Source organism: Silurus aristotelis (assembly GCF_946808225.1).
Source record: "Silurus aristotelis genome assembly, chromosome: 5".
NCBI lineage: Eukaryota > Metazoa > Chordata > Actinopteri > Siluriformes > Siluridae > Silurus > Silurus aristotelis.
Window position 1 is genome coordinate 34,651,026 of NC_139578.1, and position 20,000 is coordinate 34,671,025.

The window sequence follows — 20,000 nt, forward strand, 5'->3', positions numbered from 1 at the left end:
GGGATGGAGCTGCACAAAACTGGCTGGGACGCTACAGATGAGTACTGATGACCCACCGCTAATGACCTGCACAGAGAGACACATTTCAATAGTGGTTCATCAACTTCTAATAGCATTACACAAATCAAGTATGGAAACGTTTATTTATATGTAATCTGTTAAAGGTGAGTGATTTCAGACAATCTAATGATTTGTAAAGTCAGGTTTACAGAACAGGTTGTGCAAATGCTTCTGTTCACTGTGCATCATACTTTTTTTTAAAACAGAATTATGTGACATGGAGAACAACCTACATTATGTTTGTTTCAAATAAAGAAACTTAAAGTGAACTCTGAAATCAAAAATCCTTATTTTACGGAGCACCTGACACATGTTGTACTTGTCTTATACTTTCTAGAACTGAATTCTGCCTTCATAGGCATGTCTTGGTCTACCATAGTAGCTTGTTAGCCGTAAACATTGTTTGTGAGTGTGTCTTGGTGGTGTTTCTGATGCTATTCCTTTTTCGAAACATCACTTGGAGTAATAACAGTTATTCATTTCAAAAGGGATGGAATTTGAGCAAGTTGACTTCCATGTCATGTGACTTTTTAGAATTTCTGTATAGTATACAAAGATATATGAGTCACTGCACACACACAAGCTTCGGTATGAGTTTTATATGAATGGTGCACGCCCTTAGAAGTGTGCAGGTGAGACAAGACTGAAGGGATAATTAAAAGACACACACACACACACACACACACACACACACACACACACACACACACACACACACACACACACACACACACACACAGCTCTCAGGTAGAGCAGGTGGATCAGGTATATTTCTGTTGAAGCTAAATTAACCCACTTATCTGTCAAAGCTCATTAAGTCACTCACATGTTTACGTTCCTTTGTAGCTCTCAGTGATACCTGGATCATGTTCTACACTCACAGGAAAGGACTGACACTCACTACTTCTGTTCAGAGCAGCTTCAGATTGCACCATAAACCTTCTGCCTGATGCCACTAGGTCATAAATCAAAGTTTGTCTTGCTCGAAGCTTGAGGAAACCGTGGACTATCATCTAACTTAGCACTTCCTCCAAGACCCCTGAAGTCAGCATTATACCAATATCTAGTGTGACTCACAGTTGAAAATCTCTTCCTTATAGAGCTGTAGTGAACAGAGATCTGTTGCTTTTTTTTTTAATGTACAATAAATTCAACAGAAATAAATTTTAATACAGTTTGGATTTTCTCCATGTTGTAGGTTAGTTGTTCTCCATTATGTAGGTTAAATGTTTTCTCTATGTAGTAGGCTAGACACCCTCCATTGAGTAAAATGCTAATCTCTATTTAGTAGGCTAGCTGTTCTCCATGTAGTATCATGTTTTCTATCTATCTATCTATCTATCTGTCTGTCTGTCTGTCTGTCTGTCTGTCTGTCTGTCTGTCTGTCTGTCTGTCTGTCTGTCTGTCTGTCTATCTATCTATCTATCTATCTATCTATCTATCTATCTATCTATCTATCTATGTCTAATGTAGTGGAGTTTTCACCTTTTTGCCTTGAGCAAGAGATTAAGAAGTCATTGAGAGTCAAAAGATATCTCTGTGTACTTCACCAATTTAACATTATATAGCCTACACACACACACACACACACACACATGTATATATATATATATATATATATATATATATATATATATATATATACACACACACACACACACTCACACACTTGCACTGCTGTACCTCAGAAGATAAATAGCTGGAGGTAATAGCCTGCCGCACATTCCTTTTCCAAAACACACTCTTCTTGATGTCAAAATCAGAGTGTATGTGTGAGTGTTTTGTGTTGTGTTGTGTTGTGTATATCCTCAGGGCTCGGGGCAGAAGCGTTTAATCCCGAGCGGCTCGTGCACAGGCTTGCTAAGATATGCATAAAAAAAAAAAGGGACACTGGATACACAGCAGATGAAAAGAAAAGAGCAGAGAAACGTATAGAAGAACTGAGGGATGGAGTGTGTGGGGAACACTAAACGGGGTGTGTGTATCAGCGCTTGTTTTTTTTTTGGATAGTTAATGAGTGTGGATTAGGAGATTTGGACAGGAGACACGAGGGGACGTCAGACTGAGGGGTTTAACATCACTGAGAGAGTTCCATTCTACTCTACTCTACACTACTCTACTTAACTCTACTTTACTCTACTTTACTTTACTCTTTTCCAATCTACTCTATTCTACTCTTCTCCATTCTACTCTACTCTACTCTACTCTACTCTACTCTACTCTACTCTTCTCCAATCTACTCTACTCTACTCTACTCTTCTCTTCTCTTCTCTTCTCCAATCTACTCTACTCAACTCTACTTTACTCTACTTTACTCATCTCCAATCTACTCTACCCTACTCTACTCTACTTTTCTCCATTCTACTCTACTCTACACTACTCTACTTAACTCTACTTTACTCTACTTTACTTTACTCTTTTCCAATCTACTCTATTCTACTCTTCTCCATTCTACTCTACTCTACTCTACTCTACTCTACTCTACTCTACTCTTCTCCAATCTACTCTACTCTACTCTACTCTTCTCTTCTCTTCTCTTCTCCAATCTACTCTACTCAACTCTACTTTACTCTACTTTACTCATCTCCAATCTACTCTACTCTACCCTTCTATACTCTTCTCCAATCTACTCTACCCTACCCTACTCTACTCTACTCTACTCTACTCTACTCTACTCTACTCTATTCTACTTTACTTTACTCTTCTCCAATCTATTCTACTCTACTCTTCTCCAATCTATTCTACTCTACTCTACTCTACTCTACTCTACTCTACTCTACTCTACTCTATTCTTCTCCAATCTACTCTACTCTACTCTACTCTTCTCCATTCTACCCTACTCTACCCTACTCATCTGTACTTTACTCTACTCTACTTTACTCTTCTCCAATCTACTTTACTCTACCCTTCTCTACCCTTCTCTACTCTACTCTACTCTACTCTACTCTACTCTACTCTACTCTACTCTACTCTAGTCTTCTCCAATCTACTCTACTCTACCCTACTCTACTCTACTCATCTCCAATCTACTCTACCCTACTCTACTCTTCTCTTCTCTTCTCTTCTCTTCTCTTCTCTTCTCTTCTCCAATCTACTCTACTCAACTCTACTTTACTCTACTTTACTCATCTCCAATCTACTCTACTCTACCCTTCTATACTCTTCTCCAATCTACTCTACCCTACCCTACTCTACTCTACTCTACTCTACTCTACTCTATTCTACTCTACTTTACTTTACTCTTCTCCAATCTATTCTACTCTACTCTTCTCCAATCTATTCTACTCTACTCTACTCTACTCTACTCTACTCTTCTCCATTCTACCCTACTCTACCCTACTCATCTGTACTTTACTCTACTCTACTTTACTCTTCTCCAATCTACTTTACTCTACCCTTCTCTACTCTACTCTACTCTACTCTACTCTACTCTACTCTACTCTACTCTAGTCTTCTCCAATCTACTCTACTCTACCCTACTCTACTCTACTCATCTCCAATCTACTCTACTCTACTTTACTCTACTCTATTCTACTCTACTTTACTCTACTCTTCTTCAATCTATTCTACTCTACTCTTGTCCAATCTATTCTACTCTACTCTACTCCAATCTTTTCTACTCTTCTCTACTCTACCCTACTCTTTTCTTCTCCAATTTATTCTACTCTACTCTACCCTTGTCCAATCTATTCTACTCTACTCTTCTCCATTCTACTCTACTCTACCCTACTCTTCTCTTCTCCAATCTATTCTACTCTACGCTACTCTTGTCCAATCTATTCTACTCTACTCTTCTCCATTCTACTCTACTCTACTCTTCTCCAATCTATTCTACTCTACTCTACTCTACTCTTGTCCAATCTATTCTACTCTACTTTACTCTACTCTTGTCCAATCTATTCTACTCTACTCTACTCTTCTCCAATCTATTCTACTCTACTCTACTCTACTCTTGTCCAATCTATTCTACTCTACTTTACTTTACTCTTGTCCAATCTATTCTACTCTACTCTACTCTTGTCCAATCTATTCTACTCTACTCTACTCTACTCTACTCTACTCTACTCTTGTCCAATCTACTCTACTCCAATCTATTCTACTCTACTCTTCTCTAATCTATTCTACTGTACTCCACTCTTCTCCAATCTATTCTACTTTACTCTACTCTACTCTACTCTACTCTACTCTACTCTACTCTTTTCAACTCTACTCTCTTCTTCTCCAATCTATTCTACTCTACTCTTCTCCATTCTACTCTACTCTACCCTACTCTTCTCTTCTCCAATCTATTCTACTCTACTCTACTCTTGTCCAATCTATTCTACTCTACTCTTCTCCATTCTACTCTACTCTACTCTTCTCCAATCTATTTTACTTTACTCTACTCTACTCTACTCTACTTTTCTCTACTCTACTCTACTCTACTCTACTCTACTCTACTCTACTCTTGTCCAATCTATTTTACTCTACTCTACTTTACTCTACTCTACTCTACTCCACACCATGTCCTCTCCACACAACACCACATCCACTCCACTCTACCCCACACCATGTCCACTCCACTTCTCTCCACCCACCCCACGCCACATCACATCCACTCTACGTCCACTCCGCTCTACTCTACTCCACTCAACTCCACACTACGTCTACTCCACTCCACACCATGTTCACTCCGCTCTACTTTACTCTACTCTACACCACTCTACTCTACGCCTTCATTCACCCTAGAAATATGCTGTCGTTACAGCTTCATGCTTTTGTAACATCTAGATTAGACTACTGTAACGCTTTACTGTCTGGGTGTTGGAGTAAGTGCAGAAATAAGCTTCAGTTAGTTTAGAATGCAGCAGCAAGAGTCCTCACTAGATCTAATAAATATGAGCACATCAGCCCTGTTTTAATCATCTACACTGCTCCCAATTACATCTCACACTGATTATAAAATACTACTACTGACGTATAAAGCACTTAACGCTCTCACGCTGCAGTATCTGAGTGAACTTCTGTACTAGTATGATCCTCCACGCCTACTTAGATCAAAAGGTGCAGGCTATTTGTTGGTACCTGAAATAATGAAAACTACAGCAGGGGTAGATGTTTCTCTTATAAACCCCACAGTTATGGAACAGCCTTCCAACCAGTGTTCGGGACTCGGAGTCTCAGTGTTCAAGTCGAGGCTGAACACATTTATTTAGTGAAGTGGTTAGTCAGTAGGTGTTTACCACTCCACACAACGTCCACTTCACTTCACCCAACTTCCACTTTACTCTCACTCTCACTCACTTCCACTTTACACTCCACACCACCTCCACTCCAGACCATGCCCACTCCGCTTTAATTTACTGTGGCCCATGTTCACTCCACTTCACTTCACTCCGCTGTCACTCGCTTGTATGAAAGCAATGTTGAACCGGATCACTATAAACAGTCTCCTCCTTAAACTCAAGTCACCTCTGTGAGTTGTAATGGAGGACTGAACATCGACTTCTCTTCTACCTTCTGAATTTAGAAATGCTGTAGCATCATTAGCTCTGTGTGATGATTCTTTCCAGGTGGTAATCTGGATGTTTCCAAGATTCTCGGTATTACAGTGTGCTTCCAGCTCCAGGTGATCATGTGAACACGTGACTGGAGATAGATAAACTAATACTAACAGTTCCAAGGTCACACATTACTGGATCGACTTTATTACACTCTCTGTGTGTGTGTGTGTGTGTGTGTGTGTGTGTGTGTGTGTGTGTGTGTGTGTGTGTGTGTGTGTGTGTGTCGTGTCTGAGAGAGAATATAAACTGTCATTAAACAACACCACATGATAATTTTATCTGCAGGGGGTAGAATGTCGACTGTCAAACATGGACCTGTCTTTCTATTTACCTGTCTGTCCATTTATCTGCCTCTCCACTCACCTGTCTGTCCATTAATCTACCTTTTCACTCACCTGTCTGTCCATTTATCTGCCTCTCCCCTCACCTGTCTGTCCATTAATCTACCTCTTCATTTACCTGTCTGTCCATTTATCTACCTCTCCACTCACCTGTCTGTCCATTTATCTACCTCTCCACTCACCTGTCTGTCCATTTATCTACCTCTTCACTCACCTGTCTGTCCATTTATCTGCCTCTCCACTCACCTGTCCATCTATTTATCTACCTCTTCACTCACCTGTCTGTCCATTTATCTAGCTCTCCACTCACCTGTCTGTCCATTCATCTATCTGTCCCTCACCTGTCTGTCCATTTATCTATCTGTCCCTCACCTCTCTGTCCATTTATGTTCCTGTCCACTCACCTGTCTGTTTTCCTATTAAATTACCTGTCTGTCTATTTACTTGTCTATTCATATAACTGTCCTTCTATGTATTTGTCAGTTTACCTGTCTGTCTAGTTATCTGTCTGCGCAATGAACTGTCTGTCTATTTACCTTTCTTTCTACTAATTTATCTGTCTATTTACCTGTCTGTTCATCTACATGTCTGTCTACTTACCTGTCTGTCCATTTACATGTCTGTCTATTTACTCATTGTCTATCTACCTGTCTGTCCATTTACCTGTCCGTCCATTTACATGTCTGTCTATTTACTCATTGTCTATCTACCTGTCTGTCCATTTACCTGTCTGTCTAATTTCTTGTCAGCGACTCACACAGAGGTGGGTGATCTTACTTCAACTTCACCTGACATGAGAGAATAAACGTGAGACTTGTGTATATAAACATAAGACGTGGGGAAAAGAGTAAAACGTGGGAATAAACGAGACACAAGAGAATAAATGTAAGACATGTGGGAATAAACGTGAGATGCGAGAGCATAAACGTGAGATGTTTGGGAATAAACGTGAGACCTGTGGAAATAAACGTGAGACGTGTGAAGAAACGTGAGACATGTGAGACGTGTGGGAATAAACGTGAGACTTGTGGGAATAAACATAAGACGTGGGGAATAAGCATAAGATGTGGAAATAAACGTGAGATGCGGGGGAATAAATGTGAGACGTGTGGGAATAAACGTGAGACATGAGAGAATAAACATAAAACCTGTGGGAATAAATATAAGATGTTTGGAAGTAAACGTGAGACGTGAGAGAATAAACGTGAGACATGTGGGAATAAACGTGAGAGAGAGACAATAAACGTGAGACGTGTGGAAATAAACATGAGAGAGTAAAGGTGAGACACGTGGAAATAAATGTAAGATGTGTGGGAATAAACATGAGACATGGGGAAAAAGCGTAAAATGTGGGACTAAACATGAGACGCAAAAGAATAAACGTGAGACATGTGGGAATAAATGTGAGACATCTCAAGCTTGAGACATGTGGAAATAAACGTGAGACATGTGGGACTAAACGTGAGTCGCGAGAGAATAAACGTGAGACATGTGGGAATAAACTTGAGACATGAGAGAATAAACGTGAGACATGTGGGAATAAATGTGAGACGTAAGAGAATAAACGTGAGACATGTGGGAATAAACGTGAGACATGTGGGAATAAGCTTGAGACGCAAGAGAATAGAAAATAAACGTGAGACATGTGGGAATAAACTTGAGACATGAGAGAATAAACGTGAGACATGTGGGAATAAACGTGAGACGCAAGAGAATAGAAAATAAACGTGAGACGTGGGAATAAACTTGAGACGTGAGAGAATAAATGTGAGACGTGGGAATAAACTTGAGACGTGAGAGAATAAACGTGAGACATGTGGGAATAAATGTGAGATGCGAGAGCATAAACGTGAGATGTTTGGGAATAAACGTGATACCTGTGGAAATAAACGTGAGACGTGTGTGAAGAAACGTGAGACATGTGAGACATGTGGGAATAAACATAAGACATGGGGAATGAGCATAAGATGTGGAAATAAACGTGAGATGCGAGGGAATAAACGTGAGACGTGTGGGAATAAACGTAAGACATGAGAGAATAAACGTAAAACCTGTGGGAATAAATATAAGACGTTTGGGAATAAACGTGAGACGTGAGAGAATAAACGTGAGACATGTGGGAATAAACGTGAGAGAGAGAGAATAAACGTGAGACGTGTGGAAATAAACATGAGAGAGTAAAGGTGAGACATGTGGAAATAAATGTAAAATGTGTGGGAATAAACATGAGACATGGGGAAAAAGCGTAAAACGTGGGACTAAACGTGAGACGCGAGAGAATAAACGTGAGACATGTGGGAATAAACGTGAGACATGTGGGAATAAACTTGAGATGCAAGAGAATAAACTTGAGATGCAAGAGAATAAACGTGAGGCGCGAGAGAATAAACGTGAGATGCAAGAGAATAAACTTGAGATGCAAGAGAATAAACGTGAGGCGCGAGAGAATAAACGTGAGACATGAGAGAATAAACGTGAGACCTGTGGGAATAAACCTGGGTGTCTTGTGAGATCTTGCACATGTGGAGACTCGAATCTTTTTCGAATCTGATTCAGATTATATGATTCAGTTCATGTGAGACGGCTAATGTGATACAGTGCACCAGGTTGTGTACGATCAAGTCTCCAAAAAGACCTTAATGCCAGGTAACGCAGATCACAGACATCATCCCACAGTCTTCAAAACGTCCTAAATATCACACAATAAAAATCTACAGGGTCCAGAATATAGCTCCCTGCAGGTACTGAAAAAAACCGCAAGGAATAATAATAATAATAATAATAATAATAATAATAAAAATAATAATTACCAGACCTCCACAAACTGACTCTCAAACCACCACAATCTGCCCCTCACACACCCGCAAACTGAATTATATATCCTAATAAACTGCCACTTAAAACTCTACAAATAGCCCCTAATACCACTGCCAACTGCTTCTCAAAAAACCTTACAAACTGCCACTAAACCTCCACAGACTACCTCTCAGACCAAACCAAAATGTCTCTTAGACCCCCACAAACTGCCAACAAACCCCCACAAAGTTCATTCCATACCCACACAAACTAACACTTATAGCCCAAAAAGTGCCCTTTAGATCACTAAAAATGACCCTCATACTTCCACAAACTCATACGCCAACAGACTGCTACTCGTATCCCCATAAACTGGCCCTTAAACACCAACAAAAACCCACTAATACACCAACAAAGTGCCACTAATACCCGCACAAACTGCATCTGCCCCTGGACATGACAGAAACGTACACGTGGAAAGAATTATGAAAACATATTCGTTTTTTATTTCTAAAGAATAATTTTATACAGAATAACACACACACACATATACACACACACACACACACACACACACACACACACACACACACACACACAGATGAAACTTACCACCATATCGGATAACTTGCTGTAACACGCGGGATCCCGGAGATCAGCAGCAGCAGCAGCCATGTGAGGTGTATCATCCTTAACCAAGTTCCTCCAACACACACTCACACACTCTCACACACACACACTGTGTGTCTAATCCCACAGGCACACTCGAGTGTGTGTTCCAATCATGGCAGTAATGTGTGTATTCATGTGTGTGTGAGAGAGAAAGAGAAGGAGCACAAAGCAGGTAACAACCAGTACTGACACTGAGAGAGGGAGGGACGAGCTAGCTATACTTATACTGTGTGAGAGAGAGAGAGAGAGAGAGAGAGAGAGAGAGACAGAGACGAGTCAGCTACCCCTATACTCAGAAAGATAAATAGATAAAGAGAGAGAGAGAGAAAGAGAGAAAAAAAAAGAGAGGAGTCATCAAGGGGGAAGCACCTTCAGCAGGTGGAGCTCACTGAAGCACTATTTCATCCATCATCATATGTTTCTCATCCTGTTCTTCATAACTTTATACTGTCACCATGAAGGGGTGAAAATGAAGAAGGTCTGTAACACTGTTTAGGTGGTACATGTCCCACAGACCAACAGGAACACCCAGAAGAACATCACCCAGAACATCTCACTTCTCCACCACCTTCCTCCCATAGTGCATCCTGGTGCAAAGTCTTGCTCAGGAAGGCCGCACCCACACACCCAGCCATATATTTTTAAATGATGTAAAAGCAAGCGTGAATCATCAGACCAGGCCACCTTCTTCCATTGCCCCATGTTCTCGGTCAGATGTGAACGCGTCCAGCTTTGGGTGGTGTTCAGTGTCAACGTGGGCTCTCCGAGACTGCTCCATGTGCAGCAACCTGTGATGCTCTGTATGTTTGGACTCCTTTTTGTTATCAACTTTGTCATCAGTTTATCCTACAGGAGATCTTCTGACCCTCTATTCTTTTCTTCTAAAAAGCCCATGACTCTATCTTCAGGTTCACTGGTTGTTCTCTCCTGGAGCATTTTTTATCAGTACTGAGAAAGTCTCCACAACGTCTGCTGTTCTGGAGAATTTTCCAGCAACCCAGCCATCTAGACATCACAATTTAGCCCTTGTCAAAGTCACTCAGATGCCTTCACTCCCATTTTTCCTGCTTTCAACACCAGAACTTTCAAGGTAACAGTGTTACCGCTTATACATGTTTATAACACACACACACACACACACACACACACACACACACACACACACACACACACACACACACAGTAACGCATCATCTGAGAAAGATGAGGACAATTTAGGGTAAAGACCTCGAAAGATGCATTAAAATATAGAAATGATCTTCTTACTTTCAGTTCCACTTGTGGGAAAACAAAAGAACCTCACTGCAGACTTTAATATTACCAGTCATAGATTTCAGCTTATCTCTAGATGTTCTCAAGCTGACTGTGAGATCTGATGTCTTTAGTGGGACCTGGGTCATTTTCAGCATCTTGGACCTGTAAGATCTCTTTACCTTTCTATGAGGAGCCCACCAGGGGGTGCCATTAGAAACTGATTTGGTTTAGCAGTGGATCTACCCCACCAGATACAGAAGGCTACAGGTCACACATCAATCTCTTTTTTCTATCAATCCTTTACAAAATCCCAAGACTTCTTCCCTCACATGAAGATACCATCATCTCTCTTTTCCGGGACAGAACCATGGCCATTTACAGAAACATATGTATTGATAGTAAAATATTGAAGCAAGTTCTGAGTGTCCAGAAGGTTTAGAGTCATACTCATGTTTCTTCAAACCATTCTTACAGAAACGACCTAGAGACGCAATGTTCTGCTCAGACTTCTCACCAAAATATTTTCCTCAATATGAATTTTGTTTCTGTGTAGAGCTTCTAGAACTTTGTCATGGTTTTGAGAAGATCTTTACAACATCTTTCCTCTGTGAACGAAACTTTTACCCCATTCGGATGTTTATAGCACCATCTAGAGGTGAATAGGTGATGTTTAATTAGTTCTCAGAGAGACTGCAGTGAGAAATGTTACACACGTTCATATTACACACACACACACACACACACACACACACACACACACACACACACACACACACACACACACACACACACACACTATTAGAAAAACAATTGTGGAGGTCCAACCTCTGACAGCATCTCCTGACACAGTCTCACCTACAACTCCACAACTACACTGTTTTACATGTACAGGACAGGAAGAGCTGTATAATGTTATTACCAAAGCTAAATCAACAACATGTCAGTTAGATCCCATTCCAAATCATCTACTAAAGAAGTGTTCCATACAGCTGGTGAGCCTCTTCTGAATATTATTAACTCTTCACTATCGTTAGGTCACGTCCCTAAATCCCTCAAGTTAGCAGTTATTAAGCCCCTCATTAAGAAACCTCATCTGGATCCAAACACGATTTTAGAAAAGATTGTCGCTGCCCAGTTTTGTTCCCACTTACAAGAGAACAATATCTTTGAAGAGTTTCAGTCAGGTTTCAGGCTTCATCATAGCACAGAAACTGCCCTAGTTAAAATCACTAATGACCTGTTTTTAGCTTCAGACCAAGGCTACATCTCCCTATTAGTTTTACTAGATCTTAGTGCTGTGTTCGACACAATAGATCTTGATCTTCTCCTGGATCGCTTACAGAATTACATCGGCATTCAGAGACAGGCATTAAGCTGGTTTAAATCCTACCTGTTTGATCGTTACCATTTCATAGACTTAAATGGAGAGCTATCCAGGCCAATACAAGTAAATTATGGCATGCCGCAAGGTTCAGTTCTAGGACCCCTGCTTTTTTACAATATACATGCTTCCCTTAGGAAATATTATTAGAAGGCATGGACTTAGCTTCCACTGTTATGCTGATGATACCCAGCTATATATCTCATCTAAACCAGGCGATACGCTCAATTAGCTCGCATAACTCAGTGTGTTAAAGAAATAAGAGATTGGATGACACATAACTTTCTATTAATAAATTCTGATAAGACAGAGATTTTGCTCACAAGGTCGAGAAAATATCACCATATAACCCCAATCTTATCATTCCTACACTGGCTTCCTATCAAGTTTCAAATCCATTACAAACTACTGCTTCTTACTTATAAAGCACTAAATAGTTTATCTCCATGTATCTCTACAGTCTTCTAACACGCTACAATCTGGCCACGCTCCCCGAGATCTCAAAACTCTGGGCTTCTAGTAGTTCCTTCAATAGCAAAGTCCACTAAAGGTGGTAGATCATTCTCACATTTAGCTCCTAAACTCTGGAATAGTCTTCCTGACAGTGTTCGGGGTTCAGATACACTCTCCCAGTTTAAGTGCAGATTAAAGACGTATGTTTTTAGCGAGTTCTACACATAACACACATCACATCATAACCTTGTGCTCCAGAACATCTGAGCACATCACATTATCAACTTGTGCTGTTACAGTTTTTTTGGATTGCTTAAGCATGATTTTCAAAACAGGGCCCCTGTTTTCAAAACACTACACACAATTAGCACAACCACACACCCAATTAGCGAAACACTACAGATCCCTTGCATAATTAAACACTCTTGTAAAAACTATACACTTCTGTGTAAAAACCACACTTTGTTATCATATGAAACACACACACGTTTCACATTACTATACTCTGTTTGCACGAGTTACACTCTGCTGTGATAAACCTAAAACACTTAGCACTTCTACTTCCTGATGATTAGAGTCGGCTACCATCAATAAAGTACAAATATAATGTAAATTCACCAAACACTACACAAGACCAATGTTGCAGACTGAAGAAACTCATTTATTTGTCAACACGCCCAAATTGTTGACATGGAGATTCATAATACTGTAACAAAACGTCACTTCACGTATTGTACTGTAAGTTCACTGTAAAAAAAAAAACAAAAAAAAACGAACTAGACATTGTCTCTTCGCCTAGCTGGATCTGGCCAGAGAATCTCATCAACATCGCAGGCAATGTTGTCATTAGCAAGACACCTTGGAAAGAAACGTCTTGAATGACGAATCCATCCTTGCATTGCTGCTACCTCCATCTGGTCACAGGCCTCCTCCATGGCTTGGATGAGGGGTACCTCAGCCTGGAGACGGAGATCATCTACCTTCCACCGCCATGCCGAGAAAAACTCTTCTATAGGGTTGAGGAATGGAGAGTATGGTGGAAGATATAGGACGGTGAAATGTGGATGTTGCTGAAACCAGTTCTGAACCAGAGCAGAGCGGTGAAAAGACACATTGTCCCAGACAACAATGTATTGCATATGATCGTTTTGATTTGGTGCTGTTATGTTGTGCAGTCGGTCCAAGAATGTAAGTATGAGTGCTGAGTTGTAAGGGCCCATATGGGCATGGCGGTGGAGGACCCCATTCTGTGTAATGGCTGCACAGAGTGTTATATTACCCCCACGTTGCCCTGGGACATTGACTATAGCCCTGTGGCCAATAATGTTTCTTCCCCTCCTTCGTGTTCTCGACAGGTTGAACCCAGCCTCATCTACGTAAATGAACTCATGCTGGATCTCCTCTCCATCCATTTGTAAAACTCTCTGAAAAACAGTGTCATGCAAAATTGTGTAGTTCAGTGTAGATCTAGTATACATATTACAGTACAGTAAAAGATTATGAGACAGTATGCAAGAACACACTGCTAAAGTGAATACATCCTCTGCAGAATCATGCCGCAGTCGTTTCACCCTTTCGGAGTTGCGCTCGAAAGGCACTCAATAAATTTGATTCATTTGAAGATGTATTTTTTGTAGGATGCGTGCCAGTGTTGATGTTGAGACCTGATGGATATCGTTGAAACTGGCATGGTTATTGACAATGTTAGCTTGGACCTGATTGAGTGTTATAGCATTGTTGGCCGAAACCATGTTCACTATCTCCCTCTCTTGCTGTTCTGTGAACATAGGAGGTCTTCCCCCTTGTCGTTCCTGACCCTCAATCCTATGTAGCAAAAGAAAACAGTTTATAATAGTTCAGTAATTTCACAGAAAAAGGTAACAGAAGTGCTGATAGAATACATTACTGTGAGCAGTTAATGAAACCGTGCAGATGTTTTTGATATGATGATATTTTTACAATACCTATTTTCCAGTCGAAATGTTCTTATCACAGTTGCCACTGTGTATCGGCTTAGATTTGGCTGTACTCGCAGTCCAGCCTCCCTCAGCGTCAGGCCGTGGTTGACAACGTGGTCAACCAGTGTTGCGCGGATCTCATTTGTCAGATTCGGTTCTCTTTGAGCACCTTCTTGTCTTCCTCTACCTCTACCTCTACCTCCAGCATGGCCTCCATCTCTTCCTCTTCCTCTGTTGATTCCTCCTCTGTTGACTACTCTTCCTCCCCTTCCTCCTCTGTTGACTACTCTTCCTCCCCTTCCTCCTCTGTTGACTACTCTTCCTCCCCTTCCTCAAGTCAAGTTTATTTGTATAGCGCTTTTCACAACAGACATTGTCTCAAAGCAGCTTTACAGAAAACAACAGTGAAGGTGAATGGTGTGCGTTTGTCCCTGATGAGCAGCCGTGGCGACAGTGGCAAGGAAAAACTCCCTTAGATGATATGAGGAAGAAACCTTGAGAGGAACCAGACTCAAAGGGGAACCCATCCTCATATGGGTGACATCAAAAGTTTGGTCATAAATCTTTCAACAATACAGAACAATTTGTGATCATCATAGATCCAGCATCAGCTTCTCCATGCCAGGGCCTTTAAACACTCGGCATCTACTTCTCCATGATCATCCATAGGTCCATAATCTTCACGAGGTGGGACGTGACTGGAGCTGGCCAAACCTCAGGAAGCCTCGGGATGGGGAGAGAAAGAGAAGCAGTGGAGAGGAATTAGCGTAGCTGCTGTTCATGATATTAACAGCACAAGTTGATAATGTGCATGTGATCAGATGTTCTGGAGCACAAGGTTGTGATGTGATGTGTGTGATGTGTGTTATGTGTAGGCTTTGCTAAAAAGATATGTTTTTAATCTACACTTAAACTGGGAGAGTGTATCTGAACCCCGAACACTGTCAGGAAGACTATTCCAGAGTTTAGGAGCTAAATGTGAAAATGCTCTACCGCCTTTAGTGGACTTTGCTATTCTAGGAACTACTAGAAGCCCAGAGTTTTGAGATCTCAGGGAGCGTGACGGATTGTAGCGTGTTAAGAGACTGGATAGATACATGGGAGCCAAACCATTTAGTGCTTTATAAGTGAGTAGCAGTAGTTTGTAGTCTATTCGAAACTTAATAGGAAGCCAATGTAGGGACGATAAGATTGGGGTTATATGATCGTATTTTCTTGACCTAGTAAGAACTCTTGCTGCGGCATTCTGAACTAACTGAAGCTTGTTTATTAATGATGCAGGACATCCACCTAGTAATGCATTACAGTAGTCTATTCTAGAGGTCATAAACGCATGGACGAGCTTCTCTGCATCAGATATAGATAACATATTTCTTAGCTTAGAAATATTTCTAAGGTGAAAGAAGGCTGTTTTTGTAACTTGATTGATGTGATTTTTAAAAGATAAGTTGCTGTCTAAAATAACTCCCAGGTCTTTTACCGTTGAACTAGTAGTTACAGAACAACCGTCTAAATGCAGGCTGAGATGCTGGAGCTTCTGTGTACTATTTTTTGGGCCGATGAGCAAAATCTCAGTTTTATCAGGATTTAATAGCAGAAAGTTATGGGTCATCCAATCTCTTATTTCTTCAACACACTCAGTTATGCGAGCTAATTGAGCTGTATCGCCTGGTTTGGATGAAATATATAGCTGGGTATCATCAGCATAACAATGGAAGCTAATTCCATGCCTTCTAATAATATTTCCTAATGGAAGCATGTATATTGTAAAAAGCAGGGGTCCCAGAACTGACCCTTGTGGCACGCCATAATTTACTAGCATTATCCTGGATAGCTCTCCATTTAAATCTACGAAATGGTAACGATTGGACAGGTAGGATTTAAACCAGCTTAATGCCTGTTCCTGAATACCGATGTAATTCTGTAAGCGATCGAGGAGAAGATCATGATCTATAGTGTCGAACGCAGCACTAAGATCTAGTAAAATTAATAGGGAGATGTAGCCTTGGTCTGAAGCTAAAAACAGGTCGTTAGTGATTTTAACTAGAGCAGTTTCTGTGCTATGATGGGGCCTAAAACCTGACTGAAACTCTTCAAAGATATTGTTCTCCTGCAAGTGGTTACATAGCTGGGCAGCGACAATCTTTTCTAAAATCTTAGACATAAATGGGAGATTTGAAATTGGTCTGTAATTCGATAGCGTGTTTGGATCCAGATTAGGTTTTTTAATGAGGGGCTTAATAACTGCTAACTTGAGGGATTTAGGGACATGACCTAACGATAGTGAGGAGTTAATAATATTTAAAAGAGGCTCACCAGCTGTATATAACACTTCCTTCAGTAGTTTAGTGGGAATTGGATCTAACTGACATGTTGTTGATTTAGCTTTCATAATAGCATCATACAGCTCTTCCTGTCCTATACATGTAAAACAGTGTAGTTGTGGGGTTGTAAGTACGATTGTGTCGGGAGATGCTGTCAGAGGTTGAACTGCCACAATTGTTTTTCGAATGTTATCTATTTTTTCAGTGAAGAAATTCATAAAGTCTTCACTACTAAACTGTGATGGAACACATTTTTCAGATCCCTGATTTGTTGTTAATTTAGCGACTGTACTGAAAAGGAACCTGGGGTTGTTTTTGTTATTTTCTATGAGTTTGCTCAGGTGTTTAGCTCTAGCAGCTTTTAGCGCCTGTCTGTAGCTAAGCATACTGTCTTTATACGCAATTCTAAATACCTCCAATTTAGTTTTCCTCCATTTTCTCTCCAGATTACGTGTTGTTCTCTTTAGGGCATGTGTATGACTATTATACCAAGGTGCAGGTGCTTGTTCTCTAACCTTTTTTAACCGGATGGGGGCAACAGTGTCTAAAGTGCTAGTGAGGATAAGGTCTATGTTGTTCGCCATCTCATCAAGATGATCAGCATTTATGGGTTTAATGTGAAACTGAGATAAATCAGGCAGGTTATTTATGAATCTGTCCTTAGTGGTTGGAATAATAGTCCTACCAGGTCGATAACGTGGTGAAACACGGTTAATCTGCTCTACCGGTAGTGTGTACAGTAGGAGATAATGGTCTGTGATGTCATCACTCTGGGGTAAAATATCTATATCAGTGACGTCTGCTCCGTGGGATATTATTAAGTCTAGTGTGTGGTTAAAACGGTGGGTTGGTCTGGTGACGTTTTGTTTAACTCCAAAAGAGTTTAGTAAATCGACAAATGATAATCCTAGGGCATCGTTTTCATCATCTACATGAATATTAAAATCTCCTACAAGCAGCACTTTATCAAAGCTGATCAGGAGGTCTGAGAGAAAACAAGCAAACTCATGAAGAAAATCAGCGTAGGGTCCTGGGGGTCTGTACACGGTGACCAGAGCGAGTTTTCTATGCATCTCTGAAAGTGCAATTTTAAGAACGAGCACTTCAAATGATTTAAAGCTGAATCCTAATCTCTGACTAACATTAAGAGAAGCACTATAAATGGTTCCTACACCCCCCCCACGACCAGTCTGACGGGGCTCATGCTTATAAACATATCCTGACGGTGTCGACTCGTTTAGACCCATATAATCACCTGGTTTAATCCAGGTCTCAGTGAGACAGAGTGCTGAGAGATTATTCTCTATGATCATCTCATTTACAATCAGTGCTTTGGGTGCAAGTGATCTAATGTTTAAAAGACCGAACTTTAGAACTTTGTTGTGTTTGTTTATCTGGCATTTTTCAGTTTTAACTGCAATAAGATTATTTCTGGATCTTGTGTATGTAATTCTTGGTTTTACTACACGAGGAATAGATACGGTTTCTATAAACTGAGCTGTGTGTGAACTTGTAACTATTTGGTCTGTAGTATGCGTGTTCTTATAGTTGAAGATTTCTTGATGTCTTACCAGTCAGATGGTGTGTAGTATCCTAGAGATGTTATCTGATAGCACTGCTGCTCCAACTCTGCTGGGGTGCAGGCCATCAGGGCGGAAGAACCTAGGACGCTCCCAGAAACAGTTCCAGTTATTAACAAAGAGAAGTTTATGTTCTCGACACCATGACTGTAACCATTCATTTAGAGCTAAAAGTCTACTAAACTTCTCAGCCCCTCGCTGGTAAGTGGGAAGAGGTCCTGACACAATGATCCTCGTTGTGGGTGATGTGCTGCGTACCGTCTCCACCAGGATCCTGAAGTCCCTCTTTAAGATCTCCGTTTGCCGCAGCCTGGTGTGGTTTGATCCGGCATGGAGAACAACCGCTCCGAAGTTCTCGTTCAGGATCGCGGGTACCTGCGCAGCGACATCCAGAACACAAGCACCAGGAAAACAGCGAGTGTGCACCTTACCTTTAGCTCGGGTAGCGCGGACATGCCGGACGATGGAATCTCCGAGAATAACAGTGTCGCGTTCCGTCTCGCGGAGGGGGACGAAGCGGTTCTCGGTCGAGATCTCGAAGGCCGGTGGTGGAGGTGGAGACGTCCTCGATCGGGGCTTGGCTTGTCTCTTCCGCCGCGGTCGCATCCAGGGTCCATGTTGCACCGGTGCCAGAGTTGTAGGTGCGCTGGGCCTGGGCATAGAAGCACGCGGAGTTGATGTGCTGGGAGCGTTAGGTTCAACCTGGGAGTTTACCTGGGATGAGTGCGCGTCCGCCCGGGATGTTTCCAGCGCCGCTTTCCGCTCTCGCAGCCGGTCATGCTTTACATGCAGCTCGCGAATCTGTTTCTCCAATGCCTCCATCTCCAACGCCACCGTTTGCAACTCGAACGAGTCCTCACCTGTGCTCGAATGCAGACAAACAACCGGCATAGTGCTTATCGTCACGAACAGATTTATTATACAGAGATGTGAGTGAGAGAAAATAAATATAAACAACACTAGTTATAGTCGAGTTAACTAACTACAGGCACAAGTCAGGAAGACAAAAACAATTAAGGATTATTAAAAGAGGAAAAACGGATAGATAGATAGCAAAGTTTGTTTGAAAGACGCCGAGAGATACAAACACGTAACTCGCGGCAAACAAGTCAAACACAGGAAGCTACGTCCTTCCTCCTCCTACGTCCTTCCTCCTCCTCCTTGTCCACCTCCTCGTTCTCCTCCTCGTCTTACTCTTTCTCTGACTCTTTCCATTGTGCTTGAAGACCGATTATCCCACCTGCTGCTTTTTATAGTGCTTATACACCTGATTGGTGTGTATGTAATTAAGTAAACAAGTGTTTGCACACCTGATGAGTGTGTTGAACCAATTGGTTGGACGGTGCAGTAATTTGAGTCAGTGCTTTGGTATTGCAAGGAAGTGACTTCATGATAGATTTTTGTGTGTAATGTATGTTAAATGTGTTTAGTGTTTTGCAAATCACTGTGTGTTTTGCAACAAGTGTGAGGTTGACATTGTGCTTATAGTTGTGCAAATATGGGCTGATGTTTTGCCTCTTGAGTGTAAGGTATTGCTAACAGTGTACTACTTTTAATTTTAGTGTGTAAGCAATCCAAAAAAACTGTAATATCATGAACAGCAGCTACGCTAATTCCTCTCCACTGCTTCTCTTTCTC

At 41.2% G+C, this 20,000-nt stretch overlaps 2 protein-coding genes across 2 annotated transcripts in view; one reads left to right on the forward strand and one right to left on the reverse strand.

The window, feature by feature from the left end:
* wnt3a (wingless-type MMTV integration site family, member 3A) overlaps window positions 1-9,605 on the reverse strand; it is a 19,025-nt gene extending 9,420 nt beyond the window's left edge. The window contains exons 1-2 of the mRNA XM_083540924.1: window positions 9,353-9,605; window positions 1-66 (exon numbers count right to left, since the gene is read on the reverse strand). The exon at window positions 1-66 is cut by the window's left edge and continues 176 nt beyond it. Of these exons, the coding sequence (XP_083397050.1) occupies window positions 1-66; window positions 9,353-9,429 (143 nt within the window). The 5' untranslated portion in view covers window positions 9,430-9,605. The remainder of the gene's footprint in view (window positions 67-9,352) is intronic.
* The window catches only part of LOC310725889 (uncharacterized protein), a 537,758-nt gene that overhangs the window by 507,505 nt on the left and 10,253 nt on the right, over window positions 1-20,000 (forward strand). The window lies entirely within an intron of this gene.